This window comes from Amphiprion ocellaris, chromosome 1, assembly GCF_022539595.1.
Source record: "Amphiprion ocellaris isolate individual 3 ecotype Okinawa chromosome 1, ASM2253959v1, whole genome shotgun sequence".
In the NCBI taxonomy this organism is placed as follows: domain Eukaryota; kingdom Metazoa; phylum Chordata; class Actinopteri; family Pomacentridae; genus Amphiprion; species Amphiprion ocellaris.
The window spans coordinates 27,784,231-27,805,689 of record NC_072766.1 but is presented as its reverse complement, the minus strand read 5'-3'; the positions used below and the strand labels follow the sequence as shown (position 1 = coordinate 27,805,689).

General features: G+C 38.6%; 1 protein-coding gene across 1 annotated transcript; it reads right to left on the bottom strand.

Moving 5' to 3' along the window:
- Positions 1 to 19,103: 19,103 nt before the first annotated feature.
- LOC111568096 (embryonic polyadenylate-binding protein 2-like) lies at positions 19,104 to 19,701 on the bottom strand (the record flags this gene model as incomplete). The annotated part of the gene is given in 2 exon segments (XM_023269576.1): positions 19,104 to 19,575; positions 19,577 to 19,701. Coding segments are annotated over 2 exon segments (597 nt in total), but the record flags the coding sequence as incomplete, so codon positions are not given.
- Between the last annotated feature and the right edge of the window lie 1,758 nt (positions 19,702 to 21,459).

The window sequence follows — 21,459 nt, the reverse complement described above, 5'->3', positions numbered from 1 at the left end:
GGTTTTTAGCTCTGATTTTACATCCAAAGGACAAAACCACAGTGCTGTGGTTTCACTCAGCTGTCAAAAATTGAGTGGCACCGCATTACATGGATGATTACCAATAATTCCCTTGCCGGGAGTCAACTGAAAAGCAGACAACGATGTAATTACAGTCCCCTTTGGCAAACTGCTTTGCCATACAACAGAATAATGATATGCTCTTTTGACACCAAACCAGTGTCCCTGGATCGGTCGGTAATGGCCCTGTAAATCAAAAATGCTACTTTTATAGAATCACACCTGGTGTTCAGACATGCGAGACAGTCAAGAAGTCCTGAAAATCAGACTAGTATAAAATAATGCTTTTGCTCTGAGGCTCCAGAGCTTGTACTATGATCTATGAGATCTATGACAGCTGTAGAGAAATGGAGTAGGGCACTCGAGAATACATTTAATAAGGTGAAGTGATACACAGCTGCTGTATAGTCTTTAATTACTATACACTACACATACTCAGGAGGCAATTAGTACAATTTTCAATGCCCCAAAGCAAATCATTACCATACTATATCTGTTGGGGGTTGCCAGGGATCTTGATTGATCTAAATGACTCAAATGTTCTTTGGCCAGTTGCTGAGGATTTCATACTTTGAAAACACACTTCAATCTGACCTGTGCTTTGGAAGATCTGCCCACCATTGGGGATTTGTAGTTGTGTCTCAATCTATGAGTGAATTTAATTTCTGCTCCACGTGCATTCAACTAAAATACTTCAAATTTGATACATTTTACAACCTGTCAATCATTTAATCCACCATGTCTCCAACAGACCTGTGATTAGACGGGCCATATTGCTGTTAACTATTTCAGATCATAAAATCTATTTATGTATATGAATACAGCTATATTGAAAGACACACAGCAGGTATTCCAAAATGTGTGCTTATTAATAGCTTATAACTGATGTTTAAAAGATTAGTAAATTCTTTGTTATATAACTTAAAACTTGTGATTTCATTGACATTGGAAAATTCTGATACTAACACCTCTGCTAATAAAGCTTCATCTCTGTTGTAAGACAACATTCATGAATCAGATCATTTAAAAGCAACTTGGAGCTTGAGACTGACAGATTCATTTTGAAAAGCACAAAGTTCAAAATATGTCCAGTGAGTGGTCAGAAGAGTTGTTAGGACTAATGAATAAAGCTCATATAACTGCCTATCCAACAACTGCCTCAACCCTGCTTGTAGTACATTTCCAGGCCACATTTCCGACGGGAAATTCAATTCAATTCAATTCAATTTTATTTGCATCGCGCCAATTACAGTTCAAATTGTCTCAAGACGCTTTATAGAACCCATATGCCTGAACCCCCAGAGCAAGCCCTAAGGCGACAGTGGCAAGATAAAACTCCCTTTTAAGGGGAAGAAACCTTGAGCAGAACCCAGCTCATACGGGGGGACCCATCTGCCGCTGGCTGGCGGGTTGAAAGGGACAGAAGAGGTAGAGGGGGAGGGGGAGGGAGAGGGAGAGGAAGAGGGATGGGAGAAGAGAGAGGTAGGGGACAAGGAAACATACAACACACATTGGGATACATGCATGATCAGAGTAACATAAATGATACAAGTACAAACCAACATTGAAACTGATTCATAAGTTTACTGGTATGGTGTAAGGCTCTGGCATGAAATATACTGCATATATAGCTGGTAGTAAGATGCAAACAGTATATAGATGAGCATATCAAGTATAGTAAGGGCGATGCAGAGTGGATTGGTAGAAATGGGCAGCTGAAAGCAGTGGAGTGGAGGAAGGTCAGCAGCAGCATCCCACAGTGGACATGATGGAGGCTAGGCCAGTTGGTGGGACAGCAACCATAGATCATAAGCATCCATCTCTGGAACCAGGGACACTTGGAGAAAGGACACAAGGGGAAACAGAGTGAATGTCACGCAACAACGGTATATCTAGTAAATACATAGTTAAATGAGAGAAGGGCTCAGTGCATCGACAGAGGTCCCCTGGCAGCCTAGGCCTATAGCAGCATAACTAGGAGCTATCAGAAGATCTCACTCTTACATTTTTTCCAGAAAAAAAACAACAAAAAAACATTGGTCTTCCACTGCTGAGGCCATGGCTGGGGAAAGCAAATGACTTCCAAAGGCTGGTGGAGTCTCTAAAAGTCTTTAGTTTGCCCAGAAACAGAACTCCATCAGCTGAAAAACACAATCTGTCTGATTCTGATGAAGTGCAAAGTAAAGTGGTGTGTGCTTTGCGCAATATCATCATTGCAATGTGACTGAAGAGGTACCTCCAGAGGGAGTAGTCAGATGGGGCCATTGAAAACGCACCAACACTAAAAGCCATAGGAGTATTTCAGGAATTTGAATAGAGGAGATATAAAAACTTTGTCAATAGGAAAGATAAAGAACACTGATACACTTTATTTTACAGTTAGAATTCCGGAATCTGGACTGACAAAACCTTCAAAACAGCCCAGGAGAAGAGGTGCTGCTGTGTATTTGAAGATAAAAGTTCACCCATGAGCCAGACATCTATTTATGATTTTAACACTGAAAATCCTGTCAATTAGGATGATAATGTATCTAACTACAACATGTCATGACAAACTGACATATATTGTTTTTCTAATTGGCTGTCTGTTACCACATTCTGGTCACATTCTATTGAGGAAACCCCCCTACCCACAATAATCCCACTACTGCAAATATCCTACTATAAAATAGATAAATGGTAAAATGGTATGCACTTATGGCACCTTTCTACCTTTGTTGTACTCAAAGCACTTTACAATATCTTTCTCATTCACACACCAGTGGTGACAGAGCTGCCATGCAAGGTGTTCCTTATGAAAAAAACAAAAAAACAACCAAACAAAAAAAAACCCCCCAAAACCTTGATTTGACGGGGATGTTGACATGAATCCTGCTGCTGTCTGATGCTACATGCATTTAATAAACTTGAAGAAAGACTCCTACAAAGAGCTGGAACCAACAAACTAAACTTCAGCACCTGTTGACATTTGATGCAAGATCCAAGCCCAGATAAAACATGAAAGCCCACATTTATAATTGGTGACTCATTTGTTAGACCTGTTATAGATTTAGCTTTTTTTTTTTATGGACACTCGCAACAGTAACAACAATAGATGTGAAATTATGGTGCAACGTGGATAACACAACACACCTGAAAGGTGTTTAGTGATTTTGTAAGGGTCTGTGTTAGTGCTTTTGGCAACTAAAGGCCCATAAACAGTGTCTTTGATGTTTATGGATCAATACTGGTACAGAAATGTGGGAAAAGCCTGATGTTCAGATTACCTGCTTAACCTTTAACATTTTTTTTTCCATGAACAGGAAGCTTTGTTTGGGCAGTGAGAGAGCATTAGACAGAGACTAAAAGTGGGTGTCTCACACCATCAGAGTCTGGCAGTGTACTGGACATGTTAAGCCATCCGATGCTGCTTTCACTTACACTTGGACACCACACAATGAATGTATCTACAACATCTAAGTGCAAAATCTTAGCCAACTATCTATCAAATCTAGGGTGCCCCAGTATGAGTCATTCTATGAAACGTAACAGCGGGATGTGTGCAAAATTAGCAAAAACCTGAAACTATATCAGTCTAAAATGACACAGATGAATGAATATTGCTGGCACCTATTTCGAAGGAGTGTAGCCACAGGACTAAATTGTCCTGTGGCAATTTAGTCCTGTTCCAGGTTTTTCTAACCCCTGACTCCAGTTGACTTTTGTAAAAGTTTTTTGCCTGGGAATTCACAGACTTTTTCTTACTTACACTGTGAACACTTAAATGATGTGGTTGAACATGGACCAAAATAACACGATGTGTTCTTGTTACTCTGCCAAGGAAGGCGGTGGAGTTGTGTGACGATCAGCGTACATGAATCCTTCCTTCCTTCCGTCTGTTAGGAAGAAACAAGTGATTAAATTTCATTTGCACAACTGACTTCCCCTCTTGACGTCCCTTTAGTTTGCCCCTAGTTATGCTGCTATCGGCCTAGGCTGCTGGGAGACCTCTCTTGATGCACTGAGCCCTTCTCTAACTACCTATGTATTTACTATATATACCATTATTGCAGTACACTCACTCTGTTTCTTTCTGTGTCCTTTCTCAGAGTGTCCCTGGTCCCAGAACTGGATGCTTCAGATTGTTAGTTGTTCTCCCACCAACTGGCCTAATCTCCATCTGTGGGATGCTGCTGCTGACCTTCCTCCAGCCCACTTCCAGCTGCCCATTTCCACCAATCTACTCTGCATCTCCCTCACTATACTTGATATGCTCATCTACATATTTTTGAATTTACCACCAGCTATATATGTAGTATATTTAATATCAGAGCCATACACCATAGCAGTAAACTATAATCAGTTTCCATGTTAGTTGTACTTTGCATGTATCATCTGTCTGATCATGCATGTATTAAACTGTGTTTTATGGTCCTTGTGTCCCCCCCCCCACCTCTCTATCTCTATCCCTCTACCTCCACCTGTAACCCTCTACCTGTAACCCTCTACCTGTAACCCTCTACCTCTATCCCTCTACCCCTCTACCTCTAACCCTCTACCTCTCTATCTCTTCTGTCCCTCTCAACCCACCCGGCCAGCAGGCAGATGGGTCCCCCACATAAAGAGTCGGGTTCTGCTCGAGGTTTTTTCCTTGTTAAAAGGGTGTTTTCCTTGCCACTGTCGCCTTGTGGCTTGCTCTGGGGGTCAGGCATATGGGTTTTGTAAAGCGTCTCGAGACAATTTCACTGTAATTGGCGCTATATAAATAAAATTGAATTGAATTAAATTGTGGTGGATGTTTCTGAGTGTAACAGTTTTCCTTCCATCCTTGCGTGAATTTTTCGGACTTTTAGGCAGCATCTTCCTCATGTCAAGAAATTGCTTCTTATATAAACATTTCCTGTGCCGTATTTAAAAAAATGCCTTCAAAATAAAAGCATGGAGAGAACGGTTATTTTAACACTAGCGAAACAAAGCCTTGCAAAAAGTGATTAACTGATCAACAGACCTTTATTAGAGTAATTTACACTTATTTAGGCCACACAATTTGGTATCCATACATAATGTACACATGCATAACACACGCCTGTGCTCTGCACAAGGTCATTTTGTTTATGGGTAGATCTATATTAAATGGCCACATTTTATAGCGCTGTGATTTCGGATCATGCATAATAAAAATGATAATAAAAATGCTGCATTTCTAAAAAAAAATATGCTGCATTTCTGACAATGCCATATGGGGGAATGAACAGCTTTGGCGGAGTACTGCGCTCTGAGTGCTTTTCTTTTCTAGATGAAAATCACACGATATTCCAGGACATATTTATCCTAGGGCTGGGCAGTTAACACGTTAATTAACGCTGACAATTGACAATGACGCAGTTTTTGTTTAAAAAATTGCTACTATGCCAAGGAACACGATGGAGTTACGTGACGACCGGCATATGTTTGTCTGTGAATCCGTCTGTCTGTCTCTGCGAAACATTACTCAAAAACGGACTAACAGATTTGGATAAAATTTTCAGGGGAAGTCAGAAATGACACAAGGACCACCTCAATAAATTTTCGCCGTGATGCGGCTTATAGTCTGCATCCACAGCTTTGTTAAGGACCATTGCTGTACTCATAACAAGAAGTGAACACTGTGTTAGTTTCCTGCTGACGATCACATGATTGCAATCCTACTACAAATTGACCGTGATTTATCTGTTGGAAATCATACAAGGAACAAATCATTAAACTGTAGGGGTGTTTCTGAGTCCCATCAATTCCTGCGACCCACTACATATTTAGGTCACGCAATGTAGCAAACCCCAGCCAGACAATGGTGAAGCTCCTGATGTTTCACAAAGCCTTTATTTATGTTCAGTCGTCAGCATTATTTTGAACACAAATTCACCTTTCTGTCCTTCACTCCTTTCTTCAGGAAACACCGTAAGAGCTTGTCCCCGTTCCAGCTAGGCGCTTGTAAGTTTATACATATCCTTTGCTTGACAGCAACAGTGTGTAACTGTTTTCTTTCATCTTTATGTGAATTTTCAGACTTTTCGGCAGCGTATTCATCATGTCAAGAAACCGCTTCTTAGATAAACACTTCCTGTGCCGCTGAAATGGTGACAAAATAAAAGCCCGCAACAGTAAAAATATGCCTTCAAAATAAAAGCGTGGAGGGAACGGTTATTTTAACACTAGCAAAACAAAGGCTGGCCATAAGTTTCACGTCTCACCCAAACTAACAGTGGAGGGAGGCTTCAGCTTACTGGTTGGATACAGTGGGTGGGAGAAGTAGAGATAAACTAAAACAAGACAAGCTGACAAATGCCACAGAGATGTAGTTAGCTATAGACTGCATTCCGATGAGTATTGTGGAAGATGTTGGTCTGAGGAACGTTCTTAGGATCGCAATGAATGGCACCACGTATGAGCCTCAACCTGCATCACTAGCAGGTGACCCATACACAGGGGGCTACAGTTCCCGATGCATAGTCTGTTTATGCTGCTCCCTGATAAAAGAAAAATGTTTCTGTTGGTACCTGTTCAGAAAAAAATAAGAATACAGATGTATAAATGTTAACTTGCTGTTGCTGGGAAGGTTCCTGTTGTAATGTTATGATCGTGGCTCTGAACTCTGAGGATAACTTGTTTTTCTATAACAAACCAGATAAAACGTTAATGCCCTTGCCGTGGCAACTAGCTTTGGTCTGATTTGATTTGTTACTGTATTTTTGTTCATATTCTAGTACTTTAAAAATAAAATTCAGAATACAAAACTTTTAAATTCATCATTTAATTTTATGTATAGCAGTGTGGTTCATCACAATTAATCACAGAACATCATACAATTAAATGCGATAAAAAATTGTAATCGTTGCCCAACACTCATAATTCCAAATAGTTCACTTACTCTGCCATGCCATTGTTTCTGGACAATATGGATTTTCCCGACATTGGTTGCTTTAAACATTTCATTCATACTGATGAACTCTGACAATGAACACTGAAATGTCTTTCCTGTTAGTTGTTGGATAGTGCAGTCATGATAGCAAAGTCAGGAATTTTTAAAAAAATTTTTCTTGCACTCTCTGTGTAATATTGCAGTGATCTTTTTTATTTCTGTTTTTGATTAGATTTCCTTGTTAGTCCTGGATTTTTCTTTGAATTGAAGCAAAGCCAAATATACAAATGCAGGGTTGTTTTGGCTGACACACGCTGTGGCTTTTCTGTTGTTTACTGAATTGCCATTCTCTCCCCTTTGCTTATAATCATTATTACTATCTGATCATCAGAAATGACCTAAGACAAGCCATAGAAGTTTATGTGTTGTCATTACAATTCACATGCTGTTATGTTTAGTAAAGCATATATTAGTCAATGCTGGAACTCCCTGGTCCTGTTGTGATGGCAGTGAGAGGTCCATAAGCCCTTTCTTTCCTTCTTTTCTCTCCACGTCTGTCTTTCTCATAATGTGGACAACAGCAGCAGAATTGTTCACCAAGGTGCCATCTATTGTGTTGAGATAATTGCCCATGAGTAGAAGCTCATCAAGAGGAGAAATTAAAATTATTTCCTTGTACTCTGGGATGGTGAACCGTGGAGTATAAAAGATGATGAATCTCTGTATTCCACGGGGATCTGCATACCACACAGAGGTGGCCTTGATTAGGTTAGACAGCAACAAAATTACACACAAGAACTCTTCCTGTGTGACTCGGTCTTGTGCAGCCATGCACTTTGCCTCTGTTCCATCCAAGAATTGAAGGTGTGGTTATGTTGCTTATGCAGCGCAAACAAACAGAGATTAGTTTCCTCCAATCAATCACCACCACCGCTTCATCCCACAAACATGCAGCATATTTCTCACTGCCGGTGGATTCAATTTTCCAAACACAAAATTAAACATCTTGCAAATTATATTTATTGTCCCATGTATTTCCCTCTTGCAATCAAATGCCAGTATTCACTGCTCATGTGCTAATTGCAGTAGTTTTTTTTTCTGTTATGTAAATTTCTAGAATGCTTAATTGGAGCATATATCAGAGTTAGCATGTATTATTTCTGCGGCGTATTCTGTTCTCAATGTAAACACACTGTTTGCACTGTGGGGTTGTTCTGATGTATGTTTGCCATCGGGCACAAGCTGTTTATTTCTTATGATGAATGGAAAAAGAGATTCTCCCTCCTTAAGCCACACATTCTGACACACATTCATACATATATGTATAGACTTACACTTAAATTATTTCAACCACAAAATATACGGATTAAACAAGACTCAGTCCACACAATGTCATGGATTTCTTAGAAGAGGGCAAAAAAGACAGATTTTTATTATTATTCATTTGATTTTTAAAAAAAATATTATCCCCACCAAACCCTGGAAAAAGAAACAAAACAATGACGACACCCTCTTAAAATATTGGCCTATGTAATTTTTCAGGTTTTCAAAAAACACAAAAAACTGAACCACACCACATTCAACCTTGACCAAGACCATTAAACTACAGTAGTAGAATCGCATGATCTGTTCAACTGAGGATGTAGACGATTTTACCAGAGCTGGCCAGCATCATGAGGAGAAGATTTAGGCAAAAAAAATAATTTTTGTCAAAAAATTGCTTAGGCTATTATTTTAGGAAGGTGACAATGATTAAACCTGATTAACAACAACAAAACAAAACATCAACAGATATGACTGACGTGAGTTGACAAAATAAAGGAAAAACTCAAACCCTTATCTCCAACGATGTGGGAATCCAGTGGTTCTGTTATGGTGTCTGGGACATTTCAAATTGCAAATCAATATTTTTTTTCTGAGTGATTATCTTTATCGTATGATGAAACATTCCTAACCTGATGGGAGGAGTTTCCTCCGGTAACTGAATTGTACTGCGTATTTGATGAAAATAATGTGAATTCTATACTATGGCCTTCACAGTCACCAGATCTCAACCCAACTGAACACCTCTAGGAGATTTTGAACCAATACCACCATCATCAAAACACCAAATGAGGGAACATCTTTTGGAAGAATGGTTTTGCATTCCTCCAGTAGATTTTCAGAGATTTGGAAAATCAATGACAAGACACGGTGAAGTTGCTTTCAATTTATATGGTGGCCCAACACCTTACTGACACACTTAATGTTGGTTTTTCCGAGAATTTATTACACATTTGCATGTGTAATGTGTAATAGGAAAAGGATTGCTTGTAGTGACAAACCCACAGGGGATCATCATCCAACTCTGCAGTTCCTCTCAGCTGTACAAACCAATTTGACACCTTTCAACACAACATTTTCCATTCCCAGTCTATAACTTCATTGTTTCAGTTTTTTCAGTTCTCATTACTGTTGTTATTCAGGGGCAGCCAGTTGTTTTTTGTTTTTTTTTTTGTTTTGTTTTGTTTTTAGCAAAAAAGCTATAATAACTCAATGACCATTAGCTGCAGCATTAGTCAACAGGTAACCTTTAGCTTACTAATCAACAAGGAGCTAAAGGTTACATGCTTACTAAATTGTCCACAATCAACAGATACCATTTAGCTACCAAACCAAAACAGTGCTAAAACTAATGAAAATTGGATTTACATTCACCAGGTGTCAGCTGTTTCAAGTAGTCACAGGATGAGTGTCAGCCTTTTTCACAGAGGGTATTTTGCAATGTTACTGTAGGAAAAACACAGGATCGGTGAAACAATAAAATAAAAAGAATGATGTTTCAGTTGCATTTAGATGCTGTGTTTTTAGTATCCTGATACTCTTAATGCTGAAAAGGCCTTAACAGAATATAGGGGCTTTGGTAATGCTGTTAGTAACCCTTGTGTTGTATGACAAGTAAAAGTGTTTTTACCTTTAGACAACCTCAGACAGCTTTATCTTACACATTTGTTTACCTGAGCAACATAACAGTGTGGAATCCCAACAATTTTCTGTTTAGTGCAGTTTCCTGTTATTGCTGGACAACATTCAGACAGTATGAAATGGAAATATGAAAATCCTACAGTCACTGCTTGGTTGAGAAAAACCCTAATAAGCCACATATATTGCCCTTATGAAGAGCCATTAGGCTTGAAAGTCTGTTTGATAAACAAGTACCTCAGCAAGAAAATCTGTTGTAGTTTATTAAAGATACAATACAATTGACAGAGTGCCAAGAGTGTGCAAATCTGTCATCAAAGCAAAGGGTGGCTATTTTGAAGAATTGAAAATATAAAACATGTTTTACTTATTTCACACTTTTTTGTTTACTACATAATTCCATGTGTTCATTCATAGTTTTGAGGCTTTCAGTGAGAATCTACAATGTACACAGTCATGAAAATAAAGAAAAAACATTAAATGAGAAGGTGTGTTCAAACCTTCGACTGGTTATATACACTACCATTCAAAAGTTTGGAGTCACTTAAAAATGTCCTTATTTTTGAAAGAAAAGCAGTTCTTCTTTTGATGAAAATAACAAAATTAATCAGAAATACAGTCTTGACATCGTTAATGTGGTAAATGACTATTCTCGCTGGAAACAACTGATTTTAATGGAATATCTACATAGGGGTACAGAGACCCATTTCCAGCAACCATCACTCCTGTGTATTAATGGTAGATTGTGTTAGCTAATCATGTTGGAAGGCTAAGTGATGATTAGAAAACCCAATTACCGGGTATGTTAGCACATGAATAAAAATGTGAGTTTTCATGGAAAACATGAAATTGCCTGGGTGACCCCAAACTTTTGAATGGTAGTGTATGTATAGAAGAACTGTGAATTTATCAGAAACACAACAATACAGGAATTCATGAACCATGCTGACCTAGACTTATACTGCTGGTGGAAACAGGAGTATTGTTCATAGATGCACAATGTAAAACCTGATTTGCTGTCTCAGATGGCAATGTATACATCTGTTTAAATGGGAAATTACAAATAGTGTAGGTTGCAATACAATGTTATGACTACATTAGTATAAAATCGACAGAATGATAATCCACCTCTTAAGGTGCTTTCACACCTGTTAGTCCGCTAGAGTGGTTCGTTTGGACCCAAAAGTTGTTACAATGTTGCTATTTTCAACTGGTTCGGTTCGCATTCACACCAGTGTTTTCGCAGTTAAACCTACTCCAATTAATGTTATATCTCCCCCCAGTTGTTTGGCGGCGCTGTTTACAAAATCATATATATATATTGTCCCCTGTTCATCGTAAACGCAGGCTCTCGATCAAACTCGTGTGGAGAATGTGGTTTAGCTAGCGCGAGTTTTTTTGCGCCTCCCAAAATTCCCTGTGCAGGTTGCTACGGAAGCTCCCGTAGACCAAAAAGTCTGCTGCGCCATCAAGCCGGTCCGAATGGAGACAGGTTTGTGTTCTCACCAGGAGCGAACCGAACTGGAGTTCACATAGAAGCGGACCGAGACCACCTCCCGAAAGTGGTCTCGGTGCGGTTCGTTAGTCCAAACCAAAAAAATCTGGTATGCTTTCACATCAGCCCAAACGAACCGTACTTGCAGGTGTTGCGGACTCCAGTCCGCTTTAAGCGGACTAAAAGACGTAGGTGTGAAAGCACCCTTACACTGTATGGTTAAAGGAAATAGTGTATAGTAATAATAATAATAATACCACATTATTATTATTATTGTTATTATTATTGTTATTATTATTATTATTATTATTATTATTATTATTATTATTATTATTATTATTACTTACATAGTTGAACACGAGGCTAAAAAAAGACTAAAGTTCAGAGAAAATGTACTTTGTTTTATTTATGTAATTGTTGGTACTATTTCATGTACTTTCTTGTACAAAACGTCATTTCTCTCTGACTGAAGAAGTGTTTAACAATCACACATAATAACGATACACTGTGTATAACATGATGTGTGGTTCAATTGCCCATATCAAAAGTAACTCATATTTTTAGTGGCTGACTTGTAAGAGGTGGCAGATGCCGACTTGAGACAAAATAAGCGGTTGGATATCTAATTAGCAGGTGTGTTTGCAACCAGCTGCCTAAAGCTTGTGTCTATGGAACTGGGATTTAGTGCTAGAGATCAACCATCATCCAGGGAGAAATCTAAACTTCGGAAGCCAGAAAACAACCATCAGACATGCTGTGTTGAAAGGGTGCAGTGCTCACCTTTTCATTAGAGGAGATTGATGACAACACTACATATACAAGATAAAATCACTCCTGAAAGAAAAACACTGAGCACAGGGTAATGGCATTACCTTAAGTGGCTTGCCTAAGAACAGAAGGATTAGTTGTTATTGGGAAGTGTACATTCTGAGATTTCTCCACATTAAGAATCAAAGTAATATAATAGACGTTTTTGATCTAAACATACATAACTTTCAGTACAATATACCAGTGGAGAGGTTTGGCTTTTGTTGCAATCATATTATCCAGAGATGCTTTTGTAACCCTCCCTTTCGGTTCTAACATCTTAAAATGTAACTCAGACTCGGGAAGGAATTTTGTTAGGAATACGTTCACCCCAAAAACGCACAATGACAACAGATTGTAAATTTTTAGGAAACAAATATATTGAACCTACATAAAAAGTTTAGCTCATGAATGATGAAGCGACCAAACACTGTGTCCATTGACAGTTCACAATAATCACAATTAAGTTCACTAACAGTTTCAAGGATTTAAAATGTCTTTGCTCACCCACAACTGGCCGGCCAGGCAAATCAAACCCAAACCCACGGGGCAACAAAACAAAAACAAAACAATAAAATATCGAGTGCACTCAGAAAAAATCCTACCGCCTTATAGTCAGTCCGAGACAGTCCGAGGTGATGGTCAATCCAGTGTGATGGAGATGGAGATATGGACATGGATGGACATCAACACACAGTGGCAGATGGATGAAGATCGAAGTCCCACTGAAGAAAATCCCGGAAAAAAACAGCCTACACGGATGTGCAGGGCAGTTACTCATGAATGTCCACAATAAGTGTCAATTACATTTACTTCAGCAAAGTTGCCATTCTGCCAGTCCTTTCTTAGCTCATAACAGGCTGTACACATAACAGTCAAACTTCTCCAAAGTCATAGATGAACAATATAGCCTTTTGAATTTAAATAAATTCTTCCCTCAGCCTACAGTCGATAATGCGACACATTTACACATTACTAGCACTCAGTAACTCACAGTCTAGCTGCATGAAATGTACTGTAGCATTTGAACATATGCGGCATCTAACTAGTCAGTGCCAAGTGGCAATCTTTCCTTTTACACAGTAAATTACTCAAGTAGCAGCAACATACAACTCAGTAAACACATATAACAGTTACCAAATATCATTGGAAAACCGTTTAATTCCTCTCAAAGTTATCCCGACTGGTTTTTAGACAGACTACGTGGCTCGTGTTTCCCGTTTTTAGCTTCACTTTGCTAGCGTTAGCATGCTACGGTAAAACCTTGAAGAGCACCCATTACTGACCGGAATATCGATTTCTATGTGGTTCAAAGACGTCTGATGATTCTCGTCTACTTCTGTAACTTCTGCAGTTTACTTCAGTAGCGACATATCTCATTTATGGTTTGGTTTCTAAGTAAATGCAGCTCTAGCTAGAGCTTGGCATCCACACAGGGCTGGGCGCAGGCAAGAGAAAGAAAAGATGGCATATTTCGGTAAGATGGTCACGCCTAGCATTTTTCTCGCGCACTACAAATTCAGTCTCAGGGAAAATAACGGCCTTCTACTACCACCTTGTGGCCAATTTAAGGTACTAATTCTCCTGAGAGAAAAGGGAAATTAAGGGACTCACTCAAAATACTGTTTTCTCCAGTTTAACTTCAGAGACTCAGCACATATTCAGGACTACTGACAACACAGAACCTTAACCTGACTGTTTAAATCACATTTAGATTTTCTAAACGCTACATTAATGTGAACCAGCGTCTCCACTGACAGTTTTATTAACTAAAAGTACCACATTACAGTAACACAACACACTTCAACTGTTTACATGAAACTCAACACAAACATCGTTAGCTTAATGCTATATTAACTTTAATCAGGTTATGACTGAGCAGCTAGCTCAGTTAACATCGCTAATTGACATTAAAGCTAATATTTACTGGATGCTAACTCTCTTCTCTGGTCAACATACAGAAATAAACTCCATCAACATCTGGAGTGTATGGCACACATTATATCTGACACTACAGGAGAATGTAAAGTGCATTAAAACTGGCACCAATAAGAAAATAAACATTAACTTACTGAACTATCAGAGTCCTTTCGGTGTCTGTTGGTAGAATCAGCCAAAGCACCACAGTGACATCACTTCACTTTAGCCATGCTAGGAGCTGGCGTTAGGCAGGAATCCTGTGATCAGGTATTGACTACTCACCCTGGACAGAAAGCCCCGCCCAGAGCCATTTGACTGACAGCTCAGTCCATCAAAGTAAAAGCAAAGGCAAAACGGAAAAAGCAATGACAAAGAAAAAGGCAATAACGAAATGGAAAAGACAGTGACAAAATGGAAAAGGCAATGACAAAAGGAAAAGACAATGACAAAAGGAAAAGACAATGACAAAATGGAAAAATAAAAGAAAAAAAGAGTAATGGGAAAAGCAAAAACAAAATTTACCTTTTTATTTATTTTTATATTTATTTACCCTTTTATTTATTTATATATTTATTTACCCTTTTAGTTATTTCTCTTTATATTTACACATTTATATGTGATTGTGACACTCCTGTGACTCCACACTCTACACTCCACAGTCAAAATAGCGTACAGTAAATGTTACAGGCTGCACTGCATTAGGGAAAATGTCACCGATAACTTCCCTCTGGTTGCTGGTAGTCACAAGTAAGCTACTGCAGACCTCAATGACATCCTGCCATGTTTTATTACAATGGAATTGAGTGCAAAGAACAGGTCATAACCTCACCAATTTCAACTATGTACTGTATTTCAGTGGTCTTATTTAAGAAACCATTTACTATTTAATGCTGCAGAATAACATATTCAAATAAAACAAACACCATTTCAATACAAAGCAGACCTTGAAATAATAAAGCATAAATATAGCACTGTTAGTATTTTTGAACTCATGGTCTTCCCTGGTAAATATGAAAAGAAGTTATGAATTCAGAACAGCAATACTGTGCATGTTTGTATGTGTTTGTTTGTCGCATACACAGACCTAAATGAATTGCCATCCAACAATAACTGAAGACCCTAACTTTTCTTGTTGCGTTCCAGTGTGGACATCATCATATTTGAATTATATCCATCAATTATGTGTCTATTCATGTAATAATTAGCGCTGATACCTATTCTTCTATACATTCGGTGTTTACTTTCATTGGTTACTATGCTATGTAGCTGTTTGTATCGTCAGCGATAGAGTGAGACATGGAAATTATTTCTCTGCATGCCAGTCACATATAGCTGGCCCAGTGCATTTTAAGGAGGAAACATTCTTTTGTTTATAACAATAGGTACAGTGATTTCTGCCCTCAGTTATCAATAACTATGAACTGGAAAATAACTATGAAACTGTATTTTTCAGATGCATTCCACCAGAACTGAACATAAGGATGATAACTTTAACTAGTCATTACGATAGCAGTGGATTTTTCTTTGATAAATCTGCTGAGAATATCATGGAGCTCCAATGTACACTGACTACTCCTTCAGAGACTTGGGGTTGAGGTTTGTCTTCTCACTGCCCTATTAGTATCACAATGGGAATTGTATTTTAAGTGAGGCTGAAGATCACTTCCCTGGCCGTTTGAAATATGGCATTTGTGGATGACATCTGTGGAATCTGAGCACCTCTTCGCCCAAGGGCATATCCCTGTGCGAGAGCAAGAGACACAGCTGAGAAATGAGTTGGCACGACCAATCCTGCTGACTGCTCAGGATTTCAGCAGAGCGCTTTGCCGACTGGCGTCGCATTACTTCTCATTAATTTTGCTTTTGTAGCTCGCTTAATATCCTATTGACTGCATTAGTAAAGAGATTAATGTGTTGTTAAATTATGTTGGCTCATGGAGCTGTCCTGTGTTTAGATACACTGCCTCGTCAGCTGCTCCAAGGATTATTTTCCATGTACAAAAGCTCATAAGAATCTAATGTAGGGAACATTCAGGAACTGGATCTATAGACTTTGATGGGCAATCCTCTGCCTGGCAAGCTGTGAGGGAATTACTGCTAGACGATGCTGCAGACACAACATTCTCAAAGTACTTTTATTTCAATTTTGTACAAGAAATAGGTTCTTGAAGATGTTTCACCACCATCCAAGAAGCTTCTTCATTTCTAAAAGAGAGAAGTTCAGTTGCTTTTTATTGAAGCTCCTTAAAGATGAGGTTGAAGCAACTAGCAGAATCAAAACTTGTTTTTTTTTTTATTTTTGAAGAAACTCAGCTTTAAATATGTACAGTCAAACTTTTGCTGAGCAGTTGCCAGTGTCACAAATGACCATACAGCATTCACCTAAAATACTGAACTATTGTAGCTGAAGCACAAGCAGAGAACCACTTAAAAGTCAGCAACTTTAGCAATAAGACATCCTAAACTGCTGGCCAGACCAAAGCAGCTAAAAAAGAAGCAACAAAAAAAAACTGGGAGTGTGGTTTCTAAGAGGAAGAATAACTTATTTCTTGTTTTGAAAGTTATAGTCCCTCTTTAACCAAAGAACCATGCTTCTGTAGTGCTCAGAAAAGGGATTCTGACCAGCCTTCAAGAGCTTTCCTCACAGTAGTTGAGATTCACAGTAAAAGACACATCACTTGAGCCTAGTGAGCCATCACTAGATATCCATGAGAGGTTGCTGCTGTTTAAAACTAGACAGAAGTGAGTGATCTTTTGGGTTTTCTTATTTTGAGATGCTAAAAACTATTTTGATGCCCTTACTGTTGGCTAGGGTTAGGGTTAGGAGAAGATATTGCAGTATAATTTAATAGACTGAAAGTTTATATTGGTGTTTATATTGCTCCTATTTATTCTTTGCTCCTCATCTTTCACCTTATTTTTAGTACTTAGTTGTTGTTTTTTTTCAGATTACTGTACACTGAGAGCTATGATTCAAATGATATGAGCCAAATTCCTTGTTTGCATATCCAAACTTGACCAATAAAGTTGATTCTGATTCTGAAAGAATAGAGAAAGAACTAATGGTGTATCTCTATCTTTAGCTACAATCATGCATAACCTTGGCCTTTTTTTTTTTTTAACTCTCCTGAGCCCTGTTCTTTTTTCATTGACCAATTATTCAAGGCTAACATTACCTTTTTAAATTCATCTTGTTCAAATACAAGTGAAATATTTATTGAAACCAGCAGGTTTATAGATGCAAATCTTAATGTGTTTGTAAAGCTGGATGTAGCAATGTGTGGTGTGAACCACTGGTTTGCATCAGATGGGGTGTAAAACCCAGAGTTGCAGCTTTTGGTAGGTAGTATTTTTTTTTTTTTTTGTTTGCTGTCAGGATCTTCTTTGTACTGAAGACAAAAATTATTTCATCTACATTGTGCTAACTGGGACTGCACAGTGGCTTGGTGGTTAGCACTTTTTCCTTGTAGCTTGAGTATCCCTGATTCATGTCCTGGCCTTCCCGGGATCTATCTGCATGTATGGAGTTTGCATGTTCTCCCTGTGCATCCGTGAGTATTCTCCAGGTTCTCGAGCGTCCTCCTACTGTCCAAAAACATGTTGAAATTAATTGGTAACTCTGATTGTGCTTGTTTGTCTGTGTATGTAGCCCTGTGATAGACTGGCAACCTGTCCAGCATGAACCCTGCCTTCACCCTAAGTCATCTAGGATAGATTCCAGCCCCCCGCACCCTAATGAGGATCAACTGGTGTGTAGATAATGGATGGATGGATGGATTGTGCTAACTGGTGAGTAAAGAACACAGAATATTTTTGAATTGTGTATTGTTGTCTGACAATAATGTGATTGTAAAATCAGTAGTTTAGCGGTGGAGAGAAGGAGCTGGACTAGAAAGCCTCTTTCTTTACACTTCCAAATGTATAACTTCCACAGAACACAATAAAAAGTTGATATTGACCATGTAGGAACTTCGAAAATTGCTGTTCAGGAAACCCATGGGTGCCGTCATGTAGGGTCCATTATCTTTATGTACACTCCATGGTTCTGACAACCAAATATTATTTTCCTAAAAGCCACTATAATGGTAAATATGCTTGTCATACCTGCTAAAAAACACTGGCAAACATTTCCTAACATTGCAAACATGTTCGGATGCTGAAATGTAGTTTAAAGCACAGTTGTGCCTAATCATAATCTCATTTAGTCTTAAATAATGTTGCCTTGGATAACAGTGGAATGTGTCCTAGAGGCAACCTGAGTACATCAGCGCATGACTGGCTAGCACAGCACCCATATGGCAAAATTCTAAAATTCTAAATACTAATTATGAAAAGAAACCCTGCCAAAACCTTTTGTTCAACAGACAAAATTTAAAACAAGAGATGGAGTTGTAAGACCCAATTTAGTAATATTAATAAAAGAATAGCAGCACTGGATCATAAATTAGTAGCAGACAGGGCCTCGGGTAATCATTCTACCTGTGAAAAGAAAAAGAAAAAAAAGAAAAAACAGGATAAAAAGTTTAACCTATGTGTCAGTTCTCAATAAACACAATACAAAAAGTATAAAATATATATTAAGCAACATAAAACAGGCAGGAAACTAGCATACATATCTTCTGATATGTGAAAACTAATATTTCTTTCATTAGCATGAACACAATTTACAACAAAGGAGCATCTGACTTATTTTTGAACTTGTGATTTACGAACATTAGAATTTTGAATAAGCATACAATATTTGAAAATAAGTGTGACCATGTGCATTTCTGATAAGGATGGCAAAAGTGGTATCTACTAATCAGTTTGTGATAAAGGATGAGCTCTTGTAGAAAAAAAAATTACAAAAAAATTACAAAAACAAAAACAAAAACAAAATATATATATATATATATATATATATATATATATATATATATATATATATATATATATATATATATATATATATATATATATATTAGTAGTTTCAAATAATCACTTCTACCCCCTCCACTCGGTATGTATGCTGTAGTGCTGTCCGCTTGACCCCGCATCCAACTCCTCTGGTGGTGGTGTGATGAGAAGAAGACACGGGTAACGTTTAGGCATCTGTTCGTGGTAGTCCATGTGTCCCCACTGTCTCTTCTCCACAGAGGGTCCTCCGTAGTACGGGTGGGGCGTCTCATGTTGTGGCCTCGTTGACTGGCACCGAAATCTGCCTCTGGAGCTGTTGTGATATCGGGGAGGGCAGTAACCACGTCCTCTGCCTCTGGAGTGGCCGCCTCGGTGTCCTCCCCTGTCTGTGGTGCTGATGCGTGGCATGTTGGTCCTTTTGGGCATTACCTTAAGGACTCTTCCTCTGAATAAGGTCTCATGCAAACCAATGGCACAATGCACAGAGTCTCGATCAGAGAACTCAATGTAAGCAAAGCCGCTGGGATGACCAGAGAATCTGTCACACAGAATTATAACTGTTAACAGGACCGCAGCCGTTGAAATGGATCTCCAACTCATCTGCAGTAGCTCCGTAGTCTACATTTCCCACATAGACCGATCTGTTGTCTCCGTCTATCCTCTTCTCAGGAGTCATATTGTAGAAAGGTTACTGTCTGAATATTAGATTCAAATCTTCTCTCTTCCAGTAACTTTAATTGGGCCTCTTTCCTGCTCCTACAAGCTTGTATCAGCTCTTCATTGGTTGTAAAATGTATCATACAGCACATAATCACATCATGACTTTTCACCAGCACACTTGCTTGCGTTTTACTCTGGTTCTGGAAGACATCTTGGCAAACATCAGATCAAGCATTTATCAGAGGAAGCAAACATCAGTTACACGTGTAAATTACCTGCAGTAATATAGGATATTTTATCATACAAATGTAACCCATTTTGTTTTCTGTCAGCTAATGCTTGTAAACCATCAAGGAAATCCTTGCAAAATAAAAACTGGTGACATATGTGGAGGCAGCAACCAAATGATTATTTTAAGATGCACCGGGGAGTGAGCTGAAACAACTTTCTGACAGTTTCATCATGCATTACTACACAGCAGTTCCTCCTAAAATTGACATTGTTGGCTCTGATCAAAGCCCAAACAGGGCTGTGACATTCTGAAAGAGGTGTTTCAAATGATTTCTGTGACAGAGAGCATAGTTTTGAAACACTGACAGAGCTTCAAAGGCTAAAATGTCTGAGAGTCTGTGTGTAGGTGCATACATCCGATATGTGAACCAGCCTCAGCGCATGTTCGCTGACAGAGGGTCGCTTACATCGACGTTTGTGATTCTAATGCCATACAAGAGAAAAATTACTCTTAACACTTATGTTTAGATGGTATCATTGCATTTTTTTCAAGCATAATCTCGACTATCATGTTGCACATTAAAATTAAATGACTTGCAGAGCTGATGTGTACATTTCATCACATCTTGTTTAGTTTTTTCTCCCTCTGTGATGAATCTGAGCTGTGCCCTTGTTGAGGCATTGTCTGCGGGTAGCGCAGTGAGTCTGACTGATTGATGGCAGACAGTGGCTGTCACCCCTGGAGAGTAAGCATTTCTGTGTCGTCTCCCCACTGAAGGTCCTGTTGAGCTTGTTAAGGGAGAAAACACTTTTTGTTTATAGCCACTCTGACGGCACCGGCTGACAGCTCCTGCTGAAGAGGAGATAGACTCCCTCTGGCACACTGCTCTCTCTCTCTCTCTTTCCTCCCTGTCTCACATTCCTGTCTCTGTCTCTCACTTCTGTCTCACTCTAGTGTTGTGAATTTTGGTGAAATAGGCATGATGATTTAAAATGCAAATGTGCAATCCCTGCACACACAAAAAAATACTCTGAGAAATCAGCTTCATCCATCTAGACAGCATTCGATGAATGAAAAATGTTTTCCCCTCTACTCAGAAAAAAAAACTCTATTCTCAGTTCATGGAAATAACAACTTTTCTACTGCAAGGAAAGTCTCACTTTTCTCTGCTTCTCTTGTATGTTATTCTCCATTATTCTTACCTTCAAGGAAGAAGAGGAAAAGATCAAAATAAATAATGAAAATAATTATTTTTAAAATGCTCAGCAGTTTTATTAAACAACGAGGCACTGTAGTTTTACAGGGGAACATACAGTATGTGTTGGGAACTATTTTTAGACACATGCTGTTCTACTACATAGAGACATGTTTTAATAGTGGAGCTCACATGATAAATAAGAGAAGGAGTCAGCGCGGTACTCCGCCAAGGCTATTCATTCCCCCATATGGCATTGTCATAAATGCAGCATTTGTTTATTAGTTATTGATGATCAGATATCATGGCAACATAGAATGTGGCCATTTAATATATATGTACCCACCAACAAAATG